General features: G+C 35.7%; 2 protein-coding genes and 1 non-coding gene across 3 annotated transcripts; 1 reads left to right on the top strand and 2 right to left on the bottom strand.

The window, feature by feature from the left end:
• Positions 1–1,452: 1,452 nt before the first annotated feature.
• Positions 1,453–4,425, bottom strand: LOC145618438 (protein CORTICAL MICROTUBULE DISORDERING 1-like). Its single transcript, XM_081673210.1, has 5 exons — positions 4,245–4,425; positions 3,022–3,869; positions 2,469–2,804; positions 2,266–2,357; positions 1,453–2,176 (listed from the first exon to the last, which is right to left on the bottom strand). Exons 2-5 carry the CDS (start codon positions 3,667–3,669, stop codon positions 1,555–1,557), a joined length of 1,698 nt encoding a protein of 565 aa, XP_081529336.1. The 5' UTR covers positions 3,670–3,869; positions 4,245–4,425; the 3' UTR covers positions 1,453–1,554.
• Positions 4,426–5,795: 1,370 nt separating this feature from the next.
• Positions 5,796–5,868, top strand: TRNAK-CUU (transfer RNA lysine (anticodon CUU)). Its single transcript has one exon. It is a non-coding gene; the product is annotated as a tRNA-Lys (tRNA).
• Positions 5,869–6,524: 656 nt separating this feature from the next.
• Positions 6,525–19,152, bottom strand: LOC145624384 (uncharacterized). Its single transcript, XM_081677409.1, has 11 exons — positions 18,561–19,152; positions 17,921–18,119; positions 17,656–17,838; positions 17,443–17,542; positions 17,319–17,349; positions 13,907–13,949; positions 13,422–13,574; positions 10,505–12,677; positions 9,029–10,388; positions 8,229–8,312; positions 6,525–7,170 (listed from the first exon to the last, which is right to left on the bottom strand). The coding sequence occupies exons 2-11, from the start codon at positions 17,977–17,979 to the stop codon at positions 7,106–7,108; spliced, it is 4,251 nt and encodes a 1,416-aa protein (XP_081533535.1). The 5' UTR covers positions 17,980–18,119; positions 18,561–19,152; the 3' UTR covers positions 6,525–7,105.
• Between the last annotated feature and the right edge of the window lie 216 nt (positions 19,153–19,368).

Here is a 19,368-nt window from a genome sequence, read left to right as displayed (position 1 = left end):
AATATTATTAATGAATTATTGATATGCTATTGATTATACAGAAACAATATACACTATCTTAAGCAGAAACAATGACAACTTTCAAATTATCTTCACTAATCAAAAGTAATGAATAAAAGACTAGGCTTTTCATTACATAGTTATTCATTCCTTATAATTCATTACATATTTATTCATTCCTTATAATAAAATCATAAAGTATTTGATTCTCATAAAAATATATGTACATATCTTGAATTGTTGACAACTGTTAATGAATGAAAAAGCCTAGTCTTTGCATTGGCAGCCAAACTTCATCAGTAATTACAAATTACACCAAAAAATTTCCTTAATTAATTGGTAGCTCCAACTTAAAAACAACTAAACAAATTAAACACACCTAAGTCAAACCCAACAAATACTCATCATCAATTGATTAAGCATCACTATCAAACCACCGTCTAATTTACATTAATCATGTCAACAAGTAAACTAACATTATTAGTATTAATTTTTTTGTTACAAACTCTTACCAATTTTTTTTTTAATTTTATTCATGTTACTTTCATAATACTACATATAAATATACACATAATTTCATGCAAAAACTATACTCATCTCATAAAACATTCTTTTCCTCTTCCAAATCTACAAAACTCTGAAGAAAAGAAGGCAATCTAGCTTCTAAAAGAGAGTAAGTTAGCCATGCTGGAGAAGCAGGGCACATGCTTGATATATACTACTAGTACACTCCCTTGGTCCGGGATTATGTATTACGTTGATATTGTAGTTTGAACTAGTAATGTGATAAGTAAATCCGGAAGGAGGTAGTGTTGTATATGTAGGCTTGTGTCCTGTCTCTCCATCTTGGTAACTTGCCCTTCATAACCTTCAAGTTAAGGCCACTCCTTCGACGTGGAAGGGTGTCGAAATCAGCAGCTCTGCACTCATTTGATGATGCTTCACAGTCTGAATGAAAGAAGTGGGGAGAAGGAGAACAAGGAATTGGTAGTGGTTCACAAAATGCATGTCGTGAACGTGCTCAACATTTTTTGTCTTTAACTTGCCGTCCATTATGTTGCATTCTTGGTCAGCTAATTTCAACATTATAAATTTTTTTATTTGTCCTGATTTTACAGGTTTGATTATGAATTTATTACTTCCTCTCTTATTTTAAGGTCTAGATTGTGACACGTTTAGAAGTAATCTGTTTCGATCAGTATAAAACAGTTTTAATCACTAAAAATATTTCTTACATACGACTTAAACACTAGTTGATCAGAATAATTCAATTTTTATTAACATTGTCAATTAGTAATAAACTACTCGTACTAGTTAGTGTAGGTGAAAATTAACGTGTTTAATTGGTGCTTAATCAACAAGAATATTTCATTGAATTAGACATGGTAGAATAGCCTTCAACTGGCCATCTTTGCATTACTAATAAATATATAATTTACAGAATTTCCAGCATCAGAAATAGATTGAATTTCAAAATAAATTAATATCATAAATTAGATAAATTAAATCAACCAAAAACTAGTGTAATTTACAAATCTTGATCTTGTATTACAGTCATTTACGATCTGATCTGCTGTCAAGTGCTGATGCAGCAGAGTCTATATGAACAAGCAAGCACGCGTAAACTTTCTTCTTAAGCTTATCAATTCTTTCTGAAACACCCTCATCATTATGTGCAGCATTACTCGTACTTACTTTCAATTTGTCCAAGCATTCATTGGCTTGCTTAAGTTGTGACAATGTCACTGCAATATGATTATTAGGTTCTAATGATCTCCTCCCAATGCTATGTTTAATGTTTTTCTTCTCCACACGAAAACCACTATCTAGTGCTGCATCCAAGAACTTCAAAAACCATGATCGCGATTCTTTCAATAACATGTCTTTGACCTCATTTATGTCACTCATTCCGTGTCCTTTAGACCACTCGAACTTATCACCCAAGCTTAATTCAGGTGCTGGCTTTAAGGATTTCATGTTGTTTTTCTCATTGTGGGAAAGTGATGGTGCTGTGCTAGGCTTATCATTGCCTTGTGACGGTGAATTGTTTTGTAATATCAGGAGTTTATCCTTTGAAGAGCCTGGTTGATCTATGACTTGTTGTAGCGCGAAGAACTTTGCAAGAGAGACGTGAGGATTTGAAGGTGAAGCAGAGGAACATAGATCTGCAAACATGCTGAGTGAAAAAGAATCAGAGTTAATTTAAACTGTAGGAACAGAACTTATGCCAAATTTTCGAGTACTGGTTAATTATGATCAACTTACTCTATACACTTGACAAGAATTGCAGCTGCCGTCGCTTCTTTCTGAGCTTCTGCTGCAATTATGGATGCTAAGTCTCTTCTCCTAATCATTACCTTAATTATAAACAACCATAAAAAAAATATGAGAACCTATTATGCAAGAAAAAGACTCGAAAATTTCGAACTATTTAAAGGAAATGGGAAACATTCAGCAAAAATGAGTACCTTTCCAGGCTTCAAAAGGCTGGCAGGAAGAGCATTCCAAGGGGATGTCTGCTGATCTGAAGTTTTAGTCTTGTCCTTTCCATTCGTCGAGTAATTTAAATTGACGTTTTCTTGTTTGGTAACGCTTTTTCTAGGGGCAACCTTAAGAGATTGAGATTGTATGGTCTCTCTAGCAGAGTCAACCTTTACTTCATGAGTCTCTGGACGTGTCCGAGTAGGAGTCATTGGACGAGGGCGAGAGGGAACTGCAGGACGTAGACGGGAAGGTGTCGTGGGACGAACTCGTGAGGGTGTGACCGGACGACTATTACATGGAGTAGCAGGGAGACTCTGCCACTATAATAATCATCAAATATCAGCACAATAGTTAAAAAAACAGAATTTTTAAAGATTGTTCTTTTTGCCTAAACAAGCCCGTGACTGAATTTATTAACCCGTATCTGAACTTATTTTTAAAAAGTTGAAAAGAACGAAACCTTAATATCATATATATGACAAGCAAAATTCGCCTAAAACAAATTTATCATGTAGAATCACTGCTACTAATTCGTACCTGACCTTTAGGCTCATGTAGCTTAGATTTCGAGACAACAGTCTTACCGCCCCCAATACTGTCATTATCACTGCTCTTCATACTGATAGAATCACTGCTACTAATTCTATGATGAGTTGATATCACGCCCTCCATATAGCGCGATGAAACCACAGACTTCTCTTCTTTAATCACAAACTTATGTAGTCTTGAGCTCCTAACCTTCTTCTCTGGTGTCTTGCTAGCCACATTTCCATTGCTAAAGCTACGAGAATCAACACGAACAGGACCTTCAGACGGGTCTAAAATCTGCATCAGGTCCTTAGGATTACCAATAAAAGGATTTCTGCCAGGAAGAGGCCTGATTCCGACTACAGTAGGGACCGGAGTTCCAGCCTCTAAGCGATCAATATAGAAAAACTGGCCTAATTGCAATTTGTTGTTTAAAATGAGCTCGACGTCTTCCTTGGACAAGGACACGTACGTGGAGTGTGAAGAGTCGGAAACCTTAAGGAAGAAGCCGTGATCAGGCCATAACTCTCCTCCACTTAAGGCCGGAACAATGCTGATCACTTGTAAGAGGACTGATCGATACTCCCCTCGAACTTTTACCTTTGAATCTATGCTCTGAAGTAGCTTGAGTAGCACCCCAGGTATTAGGGATGCCATTCTGATGGCCTTTAACTCTGCTTTGTATGAACTACTTTGACTTTCATACAAAACTTGATTAAAATCAGATTTATCTAGTCTTGCTCTTTTTGTTTGGCAGGTACTTTGATATAAACACGACAAAATGTTACAAGCTTACAACCCACAAGCCTGATCAAAACTCGGTTAAAGTTTTAGGGTCTTGAACACGATTTTTGGACCTGAAATAACACAATAAAAAACATTATGATCCAATAAGCAATTCATATGAAACTCGGATATCTATTAAACTTATAATCAAGATCCAATTAGACAAGCCTAGGTGAAAGTCAATGGATTATAGATTGGTCTTTAAATTATTTCACTTAGTCAACTTAGCCATAACAATATATACAGCCATTTATATAGATTACCATCAGGAATATAGAAGTTAAAAGGGTTCCTAGAGTTATGTTCGCGATTCTAACAAACATTAGACCAACAATAACAACGTTTACACTAGTAACAAAAAAGTTCATAAAAATTATAGAAACAAGAAAACATAAATAAACAGAATATAAATTGTACAAAGATAAATCACCAAAAATTAATATTACCTGAAAAATTAAGCAGAATCAAGGGAGAGAAGTACGACGAATTTGGATGAACAATAGATCAAACAAAGAACTAAAAAATCCAAAAAAAAACATGAAAAATATCTATGTAGGTTGAATTTGTGTAAAAATGAAGAAGATTATTGTTTCTGTTGTAAGAAATTGATGATGAAGAAGAAGTCTTTTTTTTTGTTTTGAGTTAGCTTTGCATGCCAGGCACGTAACTATCTACCTCTCTTAGTTTTCAAGTCATGAATTGAAGAACCAATTAAACTTACACTATTCTTTATTCCTCATGAAACCAATCATAATACAAGGGACCATATCACATATTATTTTGGACCCACTTTAATTGTTATTATTATTATTATAAGAGTATGAAATTATATAATATGATTACTAAATTCTAATTTGATATGGGTCCCTTTCAGGTAAAATTCTCTTTTCAGGAAGAGCAAATAAACCTATAACAAAAGGTAATGTGTCAAAAACAAATTAAAAAATGAAAAATGATTTTATTAGTTACTTTATTATGAAAGAAAGGGATGTTTAATCTTAAAATATACAATTATCCAAAAAAATATACTCGTAAAATGTTGGTGAAAGATCATGCAAGCATATAAGGATAAAGTCTAACTTTAATGTAAGAATGTATCAAACGTGTGACACATTAACATACATGGAGAATGTTTGAAAAGTTCTTTTTATTTTAATACAGAAAAAATAAAAAGTATAGTACTAGGTCAAATTATTCAATTATTAGCTAATTAAACATGTTTTCCACTCATGATTTCGGATTAAGTGGCAGAATACTTTATCAACAAACCAAAAAATCCTGCTGAATTCAAGTACACTGTTGATATGCTGGATTATTGGACACCATTTGACTACATTTGAAGTAAAGGATCAATATATCATATACTTTTCCCTACTTTTAAAACAATTGTCTTGGTTTTCTTAGCTTTTTTCATTTAGTTTGGTGCAGCCAAATTAAAAATTAGGGAATAATTTGGTTTACATACTTCTCATAATTTATTTATTTTGCTGTAATGCATAAACTTGTATTTGACAGCAATGAAATTATGAAAATTTTTGTATACACCCGGGTATAAGAGATTATATTTGTGCATTTGTTAAATTTTAATTCAATAAGCAATAATCATCAAAATGTGCTAAAAATAGCATTAGATACAATTTTCATTCCAAGATGTATGACACTAACTTAAAATAAACTTGTTACATTTGAATAAACTTCTCATAACCTGAATAATTTTTTTTAGAGTAATATATAAAAACGAAAATAAAAAATTATAAGCTTTAGGTCCTCCAAGGCAAGCACCATCTTTCTTAAATCTTACCATTAGAGTTATTCTTTTTTTTTTTTTTTTTTTTTTTTGAAAGAGCCATTAGAGTTATTCTAATTACTATATTAATTTCCTCATACAAAAAAAAAAAAAAAAAAAAAAAAAAAAAAAAAAAAAAAAAAAAAAAAAATTATTGTACTTGTATTAATTTACAGTTTCTGATAATAAACACAAATAAGGTAAACAACAAGCCCGTCTAGCTCAGTTGGTAGAGCGCAAGGCTCTTAACCTTGTGGTCGTGGGTTCGAGCCCCACGGTGGGCGTTTATCCTTTTTAAAACTTTTTATAACTTTGCACATATTCAACTTTGTTGTATAAATTATTTTCCTTTGATTGTCACTCTTATAGTTTCTTTGTATTTTTCAAATTACTTTCACGATATTATCGCTTAAGACTTGCGTGGACCTGGTCCACAATAATATTATTGTGGACCCGAGGTCTATACACACGCAACTGACATTATATTGAACATAGTGACCATTATTTTTAACATAGTAACCTTATTTTTAATATAGTAACCTTTATTAAAACTACTACAACGTTTAATAATATTGTGAACTTGAAATACGACGCTATACCCTAATTTTAGCATAGTGGCCTTTATTATTCATATTGATCAGTATATAAAATATTTCATTACAAAAATAACCACTTAGGCCTATATATTACCAAAATGATTTTTATTTCAACATAGTGACCTTTTTTAAAATTATAGTGACCCTTTTTTTTGTTAATAAAACAACCATACTTTCTCTAATGTTAGTGGTCCACAATAAGTTAGTGTGAACCAAGTCCATTTAAGAATTTGTATCATGACTTCTACTGCGAATTTTTAATGATAGAACCTTACTCGACAACAGCATGATTTTAACCACAAAATTCAAGTATGATATTATATAGCATTACTTTGGACCAAGTATGATATAGTACAACCATTCAATAAGAAATAAAATTGACATTGAATTGATCAAAGCTAACCCAAACTTTAGGAGAGCTTAAAAAGAAATGGGTTTAGAATTTTTACACTTCAAAAGTTGATCTTTACACTCCCAACCCTCAAGAATGCATTTTGCAATGCTCCTCTCACAAGAATGATTGTAAATATCAACTTCAGTGGTGCAAAAATCCCTTCCCTCGACTATTATTCCGGGACTTCAGTCACATGAATAGATGCAGTAAGATCTGGGTTTAGATAAGTGTAATACACAAGACATCTGCAAAGGAAGAAGAAAGAATGCTGTGGCACTACCAAAAATCACAGTATCATTCTGCCAATAGGCGACTGTTCAACCATTACAAATATACAACATATCTTGAAACCAACTACATCTCAGTAGTATCAAAGCAACAATAGATGCTGCTTTATGGTGCTGTACCTGCTTTATACCTCAAGAGTTTCTGAGTATGTCCTATGCTTCCCATCCTTTACAACACATTCTCTTGAGATGATTCTGAGCATCGCAACAATCTTCCAGTAGGTTATATGCTGTACCTTAAATGTTATCTGGGCTTTGAGTCACTTCCCTTGCTCCGGAAATTTGAAAGTGAGAAGAATGACTTGGGGGCTGAAAAAACAAAATCAAGAGCAATTGCGTTATATTTGCAGCTACATGCAGCTCAACAGGAGCAGATATCAGGGGCTATAGTCCAAAAGCAAAGTATAAAAAACCAAGCGAAAAACAAATACCCCATTCTTCCAACAATAGTATGACATCACAAATTATTAAAAGACCTATGATATTGAACAGTTCATTTTGAAACAAGTGCATGTGTTGGATTCTCGACACTTTAACATGACTACAGACCAACACTTTAATTCGGACTAAAATCAATGATATTTTTCACAAAATAGCCGGGAGAGAAACTTGGACTCATAACATGATTACTTGAGTCGGAATAACAGAGTAAGACTAGTGTTAATGAAGTCAATATAGAGCCACAAGCCCAAAACTGTATAAAAATTCTAGTTTATACAGCACACGTGACTACACAAGCTATAAGTCATCTTGGTGGATGGTGATCACTCTGTTTTTCTGTCATTTCATGCTGGAAATTAAAAAATGTCAAGTTTAATACGAATTGAATTTCATCTTTTAAATTAGTTTGAACAAAATGAATCTGCACTAAGGCATTATTGATGAGCTTATTTCTAAGCTTAACATACAAACATTAAGTGGATTATTAAAGCTATGTCATTCATTAAGAAAAGATTGCATAAAAACATTATCATGCTTGTTTCAATTCTCTTTTGAAGTAGCTCTATTGTCAGATTTTCAAATTAATTCGCTGAACTACCTCACAAGTGATCATGCCATACGACATTTCCCGATTCTCACCTTTACAACCAACCCCAACAAACAAGAATAAAAAACTTATACTGTGAGGAGAAAAGATTCTGTTCCTAAGGTATCAAAGACCTGCAAACTCAGAAGAAAGAATAGCACATGAAACTAAACCAGGTTTTTTAAGAAGCACTGGAACCACAGCAAGATGAACAGAATCTCTCTCAATAAAGGGGGGTGATATCGGCAAATAATTTGAGTGAGTTTACTCATGAGAGTACATTTACTGAGCTGAAAATACTTAAAGCAACAATATGAGTATACAAGATCAAAGAATGAACCTTTCAGAGAACTTCCAGAAAGAGGTTCATCCCTAAATTTGAAATTTGCTGGTGGAGTTGGGATTGAACCTTGCAATGCTTGAACTGCAATAAAACAGACATTCCCAGTTATACCTTGAATTTGCAGTATAATTTTGTTAATATCATAAAATCGAGCATAACAGGAAACATGTCAATACAATCTCGGAAAGCAGGAGAAATGAACAGACACACTTACCTTAAAAAAAATAATAATGATAATAATTATGGCAATCAAAAATATCAAATTTGAATCTGAGTAAATTTCAAAGTTCTTCACATAAAACGATAAAAGAAGCTCAGCATATAAAGATATACCCCCTCCGTCCCACTAAGATTGCTCCATACCCTTTAAATCACTTATGAGTTGGTTCATTTGAAAGCGTGTGGGGTTCTATTTTTCTATTTTATTTCTTGGTATTTTTTTGTGATTGCATATGGGTTATCAAGTTGTGAATATATACAAAAAAGGGGATGCTACAAACTTATTAGGACATTCATGTTTGGTATGGGCAAATCTTACAGATTACAAGGGAGGAGGGTAATAGATTTATAGCACAGTAGCAATATTCTAATCCTATAGAAAACTAGAAACAAAAGGCAACTTTTAACAAAATTCAGAACTTTAGGTTCAGAAATTTAGAAAGGTAATTGCAACAATTCAGCAAGAGGAGCAGATGCAAACAGCATATCATAGAAAGGACTGATTGGAAGCTGTGAGTTATAAATGATTATTAATTTTCAATTTCACATGACAATAGTGAAAGAGAAACACAATTCACCTTGGTCATTGAACAGGTCATTATCATTGAATCCCTCGTCGGAATTATGACTATGTGAAAATCCCATTCTTGACTTTCTCAAATCTTCTGATGACCGATTAGTAAGATCTCTTCCATCTTCGGTATCATCATCTCCTTCTGATGTGGTTGCTGAGATCCAGTCTGCCAGACTCTCAGTTGCACGGTTCTTCCTTCCAAATTTCAAGAATCTCTTTAAACCTTTAGTCACATCCTTGCGTGACAAGCTAGGTGATGAGTCACCAACAATAGGTTTCTGGGTAGCTCCCCACTTCTTTCTCATTCTAGCAGCTTCGGCATCTGTCTGTGTTAGAGAGTGGAAATTCCAAGACGCAGGGCTCCCAATTGGTGAGTCAGACGCATCAATGTCTGAGATTTCATGTGAAAAGGAAAAAGGGTTATGCACACGTGAATTCCAAGACCCGGGACTTCCTCCTGGTGAGTCTTGTATGGATCCCATGGAACGAAAAAGGGAAGACATGGAAGGAGGTAATTCAGTGACAGAAGCAGGGCCTTCCATTCCAAGAGCATTGCTGTTTCCATACCCAGAAATTGCTGACTTGTCAGACTCCTGGCTCAATCTTCCTTTACTGTTATCCATGTCAGCTGATTCTCCACCAACTGTGGTTTCAAAATCATCCTCTTCGTCTTTGGCTACATCTGTCATCTCTTCCGTTTCAAAACTCTCATCATCAAAATCATGTCCGTTTCCAAATGCCTCAACCATCATTGAAGCTTTTGCTCTACCCACACCAGATATATGTCCAACACCATTACCTTTTCTTGGAAAAGCCTTTGATTCTATATCCTTCGAGAAATTAAGATACACCTCATTCTCCTCTTTACCATGTCTTGATGGCGTGAAGATAGCATCATCAAGATCATCAGAATTACGGGAATCATTCAATTCCATGGGATTAGCTGTGCTCTTTCTCAAGGAGTGAGGTCGTCGTGGCTTTTCTTCATTAACAAGTGGCAAATCTTCACTAACACTCTTTTTACGAGCATGGTTTCTTCCTTGAGGACGGACTAGTTTACTTCCTGCAGGTGATGGCTTTGTGTTTTCTTTCCGTAAATCAGAAAAATTAGGAACCGACTGTGCAAGAGGGTTATCATAAGGCATCCTTCTTCTCCCTGCAGCAGAATTAGAAGCTTTCCCAGAAGACCTAGGAATAGTTGCTGCTGAGTTACGAGGTGTAGATGATGCTATACCCTTGCTGGGTACAACCTTTCTGTTTTGTGTACTTCTAGAAGAGGCATCTCCCAAATATGTCTCACTGAGCTTTTTTCCAACAAATTCAGTTTGATCTTCATCCCCATCACTCAAGAGAGAGTCAATAGGCTGATCAAGATGAGGAAGAAATAATGGTTGAAATTTGAAAAATCATAAATTAGTCCCTTGACAGCGATTTAAGGTAAATTTTTTTAAAATGAACTTTCAGCAAGAGTGATGCATACCTGCTCTCTCTTCAATGCTGATCGTGAATTAAATGATCTCACTTTCTCTGACCGCCGACGAACATCATTAACAGAATTTCTCTTGTCCGCAGAACCTGCTAGCTTGACCTTCATCTCAGCTCTACTTTTCTCAAGGCTATCCTGCATTGCCTTCATCTTAGATTCCTTTTCAGTTCTTTTTGAACTCCAGTCATCCCGTAATTTGGCATCCCTCTTCTGCATATACTTCTGATAAAACTTTCCTCTAGAATCATCTGTAAAGCTAAGGCTGTAAATGTTTTGCTTTGGTGTGACATCATATTCCTGATTACCAACAAATTTCGTCATTGGAGTAGAATTGTTCCTCTCCTTACTACCAGAACCCGCCGCAGGCTCACCCTCGAACTTCATGGTAGTCATCTGGGCAGGGGAAGTCTCTATCACAGGTTTTTTATTGACAGAAGTTATTTCCTGCTCTGTGGACATATCAACAGGCCTGGTTCTCCGAGCAGAATTTGATTGATCAACAGGAGCACGAAGTTGGTGTTCAGCAAACAATTTCTCAAGCTCGTTTGCCTTCAATTTCAGATCATCATTCACCCCGAGATTAACTTTTGGCTGTCTTACCCTCTGAACTTGATCCACAGGGAATGAAGATGTTGAGGAAGAATCTTCCTTATTCTCAAATGCACTTCTTCCAGTTGAATCCTGCTGGATTCCAGCACCACTCTCTTCCCATCTAGCCCCAGGTTTCTTCATTTGATCAAAAGAACCATGCCCTTGAAATTTTCCTCTGTAAGAATCAGAACTTTCCATTTGTATTAATAAACTGTCGGCCTGCTTCTCAAATGACCCAGAATCTTTCCTTCCAGCCTTATCAACTTCTCCCCCTAAAGATCTCCACCTAGGATCAGCAGGCATGGAATAAGCCTCACCTCCTTTGTTCTGAGTAGCCTGAGAATAAATTTCAGACGCTGCTGATTCCGATGCAACGTCAACTGTTCTCCTACGAGATGTCCGGTAAGTTGATCTGCGAACCTGCTGATCCCTCAACTGCTCATTCTCAACGTTACATTGTACAACACCAGAATTTCCATCCATTGTAAATGCAGATGCACCAAAATTCTTCCCTGTATCCTCCTGTGGTTTGCTTCCACCACCCAGAGTGCTCTTTACCTTCTCCTCTGTGGCTATCTGATCACAGGAATCCAACTGCTCTGTTTTCCCAGGCCGAGATCTAATCTGAGTCTGAATAGAGGATGGCTGATTCTCTAACCTGAATTCCTCACCCTTTTCAAAAGGCATCACAGTTGAACGGACCACCCCATCATTTTGTTCATCCTTCAATCCCAAACTCTCTGATGATCTCCCTGATAAAGAAGCAATTTTAGAATTTGCCTCAGATGCCGGAGACTCCTCCAAACCAGAACCACCACCAGATAAAACAGCTGATTGGGAACCAAATTTTGGTCTCACCAGCACCTTAGATTCCTTAACGTCCTCCGCCTTTAAGTCACTCTGATCCTTAGATTTTGGAAGGAAAACGGGATGGGGTATAGAAGTGGACGTGGGTGTAGGAGTGTTGGCATTGCTGTCAGGCTCCTTTCTCTCCCCACTAACATCAATACTCATGTCACTCGCACCACTCCATCTCCGTAAAACAGCCTTGTCAGTTGAAGAAGTAACGTCGGATGACAGTCGACGGAGCTCAGGTTTTCCCCCGCCAGAAATAACAGTAGTAGGGGAGGGGGAGATATCCTTCTGAGCCTTGGTCTCAAACATACTTATTCTTTCTTGCACGCTGAGCCGTCTGGTGAGCTGAGGTGTCTGAGTTGACGTGGAAGGAGATTGATCTGACTCAGTCGTTGAGTTACAAGCAGAAGTGGTGGGGACCGCGGTTTTGTCTTTTTCTAAGTCCTTTTCTATGGCTTTGGCACTTTCTCTCTCCTCTCCGTCATCAACAGAGCTAGGACTGGGCTCCCTAGAAAAGCGGCGTAAAGGGAAGGTGACCTTGGTGGTAGTGGGAACGGGGGAGGGCTTGGGCTGGTCATCAGAGGGTTCATCAAGGGACATATCGGAGCTGCAGGAGGAGCGCAGGGCAAGTTCGGAGGACTTCCATGTTGTCGGTGGTTGGCTGTTGAAGAAGAGGTCAGCACGTCGCTGAGAGAGGGTGATGAATTTGCTGCAAGCTTCACTGCATGAAAATGTGGTTTTGTCAAACAAACTACTCAACTAATTATAGAGGTCAAATGTCACACTTTGCAGGGAATGAAGTACATGTGTATTGAACAGACAACATGCAGAATGAGAATATTCTATTACTACCCAGATATAATAATGTATACATTAACAATAAAGTATCTGCAATATCTGCTAATGTTAAATTTACAATTTTGTAATGTAGGATGAGCACAATTGAAATACCTAGAATTCCCCCCATCATATTTTACTCCATCAATTCCTTTATACATTGGTAAAACAATATTAATTTTCATTAATGATGATGAGTGTATGAAGCTTTAAAAACTGTAGAATCCTTCAAACGTCGTTTTTTTTTTTTTTAATTATTATTTTTTTATTATAGACCTATTGAGTTATTGTAGTTTATATCTACACATGATTGGGAAAAAAAATGAGTATCTTCTGTCCACCCACTAGAATTTCCTTAATTTCCATAAAAAAAAAAAAAAAACCAAACAGGATGAACCAGAAATTAGTTCTTATTCTCCATGATTGTATTTATTGAGTTTTACACCTGTCTCTTTAAACAGGATAAGTCCAAATTCCAGAGTTGTCACTCACTCACTTGTCAATTGTGTCCTGTAGTTTTTTCTTTCATCTTTTCCCATACTCTTTTCCTACACACATACTTTGTATATTATAGTGGTTTGGAAAAGATGCAGGCAAACTGCATCCGGGTGCTTTAACATACAATTACCTTAGGCGATGAGCACCAAAGCGATCTGCAAAATGCTGTAATTCTGAGATTGTTACAGGATTGAAACCAGCAGCAGAGGCACGGGAGCAAGCTGTAGTCAAGTCTTCCCTAACTGCTGCAAGCCGCACATCAATGGCTCTCAGTAGCTCCTTCCTGAGAAATCAGAAAGATCATAATCATTACATTAGATAAAGGGAGGAGGAGAAAGCACTCCCTTCCTTTCCATAGCATCATCTTCAAGCATGAAAAACCTAGCAACCTCTAGCAATCACCCAACTTATATATCCTACCATACCAGTGTTTGCAGTCAGATCAAGAAGCCTGAAATAAAACTACAATAGAACATTTTCCATTTTTCTATCACCTAGGAAAGCAGGTTCTCAGAAAGAGTGAAAAGACAAATGTGTGGATCAAGAAGGCTATGTAATTTCAAAGAGATTGTACTCAACATCCACAGAAAGAAGCAAACCAATTAGAAATTTTACTTTGTAGCATCAGATGCCGCAGAAGCTCCAGTTCTATCCCCACCTGGCACATCAGAAAATCTAGTCATTAGAGAAATCTGCCAATCATATTCTATTACAGAAACAAATTTAAGTAACAAATAGCAAATTGATAATAACTAACGAACAATCAAGTTTCTGAGCCACAAGAACAACTGCAGTTAGTTGCTTCAATAAAATAATGATCATAGAAGTGGTTTATCATAGAAATGTACAAGAGAATAAGCAACCACATGAAGAGAAATGAAAGTGCTCAATGGATATAAATTGAAACTAGCTGAATCATACCAACAAACATATCACAAAGTTACCATACTCTTAACAATGACTGATTCACTGATTACTGATTCACTAGCATTTAAAGATTGGTTTATGTGTAACTCCAAACTTTGAATCCCATGTTATGAAAATTTTAACATACACATGTCAGATTCTCAGAATCGGGCAAAACTAGCAACATAGCTAATATCCATGGTTCTTTCCCCAGGACATCCTGACCTAATGACTTTTCATTTCAATGGTACAGCCATAAAAAATTAAGACTAACAGGCCTCCAACCAATGAACCACCTACCCCCATTGAATGGCATCTCAAGTTCTGTCCACCCTAGCACAGTTTTATTTATTTTCAGTAGATAAACTAATCATTGAAAACCAGTTTTCATCTGCTAGAAAGATACTAAAAATTACCTCCATAACAACACAACTGCTGGAGGAATTTATGTCGATAACAAAACACCAAGTGAGAGATATAACCAAGATGAGTAAAAATTGACAGCTTGTACTGTAGCAAGAGTAAATTATAAATGGGGCAAAAGCAAGCAAACTGCTGATTCTACCTTTAATCTACAAAAATGTAACTTATATAGGAAGGGTTTAAAAAAGAAAATAAATTAAAGGACCAGCCATAAACTATTTAATTGAGGTAGTAGTAAGTAGTAACCAATAACTAGAGAAAACACAAACACTGAGCTAACAAGAAGATTGAGATCCTAGAAAGTAATGAGATATTGGATAAACTGTCTTGGTAACCTTCAATTCTCAATAGTTACCAATGTTGTTTAGGATACATGTTGACTCCATGCAACTTAAATTTTTTTGGAAAAGGTAGTCTTGCCCGCACCACTAAGTCAAACAGAGGGGGAAACCTTTGTTTCGGAGGGGGTCAAAGCCATTAAAATGGGTAAAGATTGTAGCTCGACAAGAGTTCGAATTTCACTAATCATAATTTTGGTCAGGACAGCCATCTTCAGGAACTACTTTGAGACCTCAGTACGAAACCTCATCCCAACACCCTAAGAAAAAAAGGCTCCAAAACAAAGGTGCATGCAGATTGCAGACATGAAAGGTGGTGCTGCTTAATAGAAGGGCTATTACTCTATTAGTAATTATTTTATAGAGCGAATCTTACTACAACGAGTACAACCTGTTGCAATTTCTAATGACATCTAAATTCAAAGAAAAATTGAAGCGGATGTAAGCAGAAACATCCATAAAAAGAGAACTACTCGAAAAGAAGCAAAAACACACCAAGTGTCTTTTGTCACTTAAACGTTTCTTAAGTTTAACAGGCAAATATTTGGCGAATCAAGTATACAGTGATACAGCTGGTACCAAAGGTTTGGTTTCAAAGGATTCCATGACCATAATTAGTTTACTAGTCCAACACAAGTCACAAAGTGCGCTAGAGATATTCAAAACAAAGTATCACCAAAAGCATTTAATAGTTGCGATTTCAATAAATTGACAAAATATCCTATCTTAAATTTCCTTAACAACATATATGCTCGCGAGTGACCCCCAAAAATAAAAAGTCACACAGACACTCGGATCCAATTTGTCCTGATACAACATTGAATGCTACAGAAGAAGCTGGATATCATAAATGTCCCAGATAACTTCCTGTCAAGGGAATTTTGATCAATACTCAATTTTCTTTCTTCAATATCACTGCTACAATTCTCAGACGTAGAACAAAGCATCAGGTACATTAAACCTCCTAAATTCCTCAACTTTATAGTAGCAACATCCTCAGAGAGGCATCTCAGTGATGCCATGGAACTATAAGTCATAAGAGAGCACTATTCCTAAAAAAGTATGAGCAAGAATGTCCCATAACCTATTAATCTGTTTTCACTTCTTCACTATTACAAAGATAAGATTGTGTACATCCAAGTATCCAACACCTTTTACCCTGTCATAATGAAAGCCTTTTTAGAATATATTGTATGGCCTTGAAGCTGTACTGAGAGTCTGAGAAGCACAGACATCATCATTTACCTATTAACTCCTAATAGTCTTAAACAATCTTAAACTTCTGGAGGCCATTGGCAATCATACAGTACAATTACACAAATCTCCAAAATAAATGGGCCAGAGATTGCAAATATTATAAATCAACAGCACCCAAGCTATCTCAAATCAAAAAATTCAAGTCGTTGGTCCTTAGTTCAACGTTTATTACTTAAAGAGTCTTACCCAGTTTTGCAAGATGATTTGTACCTGATAAGCCCAGATATATAATACAGAGTAATGGCTAGACAAGCATCTTCCAGCTCAAGGGCCTAGACAAGAGAATTCACTTTGGTATATCGTATAGTATTTTCTTTGTACAATCCTTCTATAATACACAGGTCTAAGCACTGTTAACTGATTTCTAGCACATCTCTTTTGCTCTAGGACCCATTAAACAACTTCCAACTTCCAAAGTTTATCTTAACATTGTAATCACCCATAACATGTTACATGATAGCATAATAAGCCCCAGAATTTATATACAGATCCAAATCTCCATAATAGGTCTCCCAAACAATAAATCTGCCCATTGCCTGTTGGGGAAAAGGTTCTGGTCTTTTGGATCCAAGCAGCTTAGTTATTTGACTAAGTCCAAATGTTATCAGAAATTAAGTAGTAAAAATTAATTTATGTTATTTATAGTAATGATTTGTAATAGCTAATGAAATCAGCTTTTAAAGAATTTTGCAAAAGCTACTTACTACTTCAACAGGTGGATCTTCCAAACATCTACATTAAATAACTATTTTGAAAAGTAACCTCTAACAACTACATTAAAACCGCAAACACCTAGTTGAACAAGTCACCTATTACAATTACAACAGCCAGATTTTCCCAAAAACGAACTACTTTAACCTCATCCTGGGAAATCCCAAGAAACTCTTTAATGCTTCCCTACTAATCTAATAATCTATACATAGACTAAAACTAGAAAGTAAGGATACATGAGTATAGTTGATGGCACATAGTCACCTCATTAGGAAGGAAAAAACTATAAATCAGGATCCCAAAAAGAGTTAATTAGACTAAATTTTGTTTTTCTCTCCAAAGGAACTATCTACAAAATGTTTTTTTTAATAAGCCAAAACAGATGAGCGTACCTGATGCACTCAATTGATCATCACCTACTCCCTGAAATGTAAGCTTTGCTACTCAGTACATTATATTTCAGATAACAGAACCCAAAGCATGGTGCAATGAGAATGACAATAAAAGAAAAAGTACCTGTGAGTAGATTCTGCGAGCTGCTTCTAGCTGGGACATCTCTGCATCAAATGTGTTGACCATTTCTAAAACCTCGGGTGTGCCAACAAATCGCACAAATCTGGAAGAATTCGTTACAATATATCAACAGAGTTACTTGGTAATAATAGAACAAGAAAAGGAGTATACTTTAAGCTACTAATCAAAAAGTAATCCTGATGGCAACATGCTAACCTCTCAATAGTCCCCTTTGTAAACCATGTTTCTGCATTTTTATATCTGTCCACCTCAAGTTTAATTGACTTCACAGCCAATGCAACCTGCTCTTCAGCAGTCTTTAAGTGAGTAACATAAGGCTTTACAAGTCCTGATGCGAGCTTCTCCGTAGTGCCATCATAGGAAACATACAACTCACAGCTGCCAAGCAAGTAAAGAAGTAAGCCATTTAAACACAATCCATTTCACTAATTTCACAAATCCAAACAAAGTAAATCCTCACCGTGACCGTCTAGGAGACAACTGAAATACAGCATAATCAAGAGGCACATCTGATGTCATCTTCGCCTTTTTAACACAACACCACTCACCCTAGTGCCTCTCCCAACTTCTACAATCTTCGCCTCACAATCATACGTATGTACAACACAAGAAGTAACCGCGATTTTTCAGTGCTTAATATAGAAAAAAAAACTCCACACCTGTATGACAAGTTCCAACATAACCTTCAGCTACATTTACAAAACACTAATAATTAAACCTACCCCAGAATTCCAAATCAATGCCAATATAGTACCAAGTCCACACTGTAGTCAACACTTAATGTAGACTCCAAACAAGTATATACAATAACTTAACTTACAAATGTACAACGAAGAATTCAATGTAAAGCTAAAGTGACAATCAAATCAATTAACTAGTACTTAAACACAGTAAAAACCTCATAAATTAACAGCAATAGATCCCAATTATGAAATCAAAGATGGTAAATGCACTAAAAAAATTGCAATTTCAGATACTCCTGGATCTGATTCCAGCTACTAAAACCCAATCAAACCCATAATCTGAACTAAATGAAAAATACCCAGATAGCAAAATTACAAGAAAAATCAACAACGGATTTCTGGGAATTAAAAACTTACCATAAGATCTTAAAATACCCAGAATAGATCGTCCCAAATTCAGTTCAAATTTGAATCCAACATTTCCACCAATAAAAAAAAAACACCAGTATCAATGTCAAGTTTCAATCTTAGCTAATCCAAATCTCTATCAATCAATATTTTGGTTGTTAAATTTCAAAAAATAGAGAGAGAAAAAAAAAATAGGGGGTTTTAGATTAAATTTTTAGTGGGCAATGAACCCTACAAAAAATGGGGATGAAATGAAATACTACTAGTATTACTATTACTACCCACTGATGGTTTATGCTTTACTCCTTTCTCAAAGTGAACCCCCACAACACCCCTTCTTTCTTTCTCTCTCTCTTTCAATGAATGGTCACTTTCTCTTTCAATTTCTCTCTCTAAAAATCTCACTTTCTCTCTCTAATTACAGAAAAATACACAAAATACAGAGGTTGTTCTTGTTCTTGTTCTACAACCCCAGAGAAAAACAGAGGAGAGAGAATGAGTAAGAGAGGGAGATTGATTTTTTGGATTTTTGGAAATTGGAATGTGTTTGTGTGTTGTAGAGAAGAGTGTGAAATAAAAAAGAAGGTTTTTTTTGTTCAAAAATTGAAATGGGTTTGACTAGCAATGGTGATTAGCAATTAAAATAGCAGATTAATAGTGATGATTATTTACAGAGAATAAAACAAACAAAGATTACCCAGTTCTGACTTCTGAGAATTCAAATTCTTTTCTTTTTACAGACTTTTGTTGGAGGTGAGAGTTAATTTACTTTGGAATTTATTTGGATGCTTTAACTTTGTTCTTTTTGAGCCAATTA

This window comes from Chenopodium album, chromosome 3 (assembly GCF_948465745.1).
Source record: "Chenopodium album chromosome 3, dcCheAlbu1.1, whole genome shotgun sequence".
Lineage (NCBI taxonomy): Eukaryota > Viridiplantae > Streptophyta > Magnoliopsida > Caryophyllales > Amaranthaceae > Chenopodium > Chenopodium album.
This window is presented reverse-complemented; position numbering and strand designations above follow the sequence as displayed.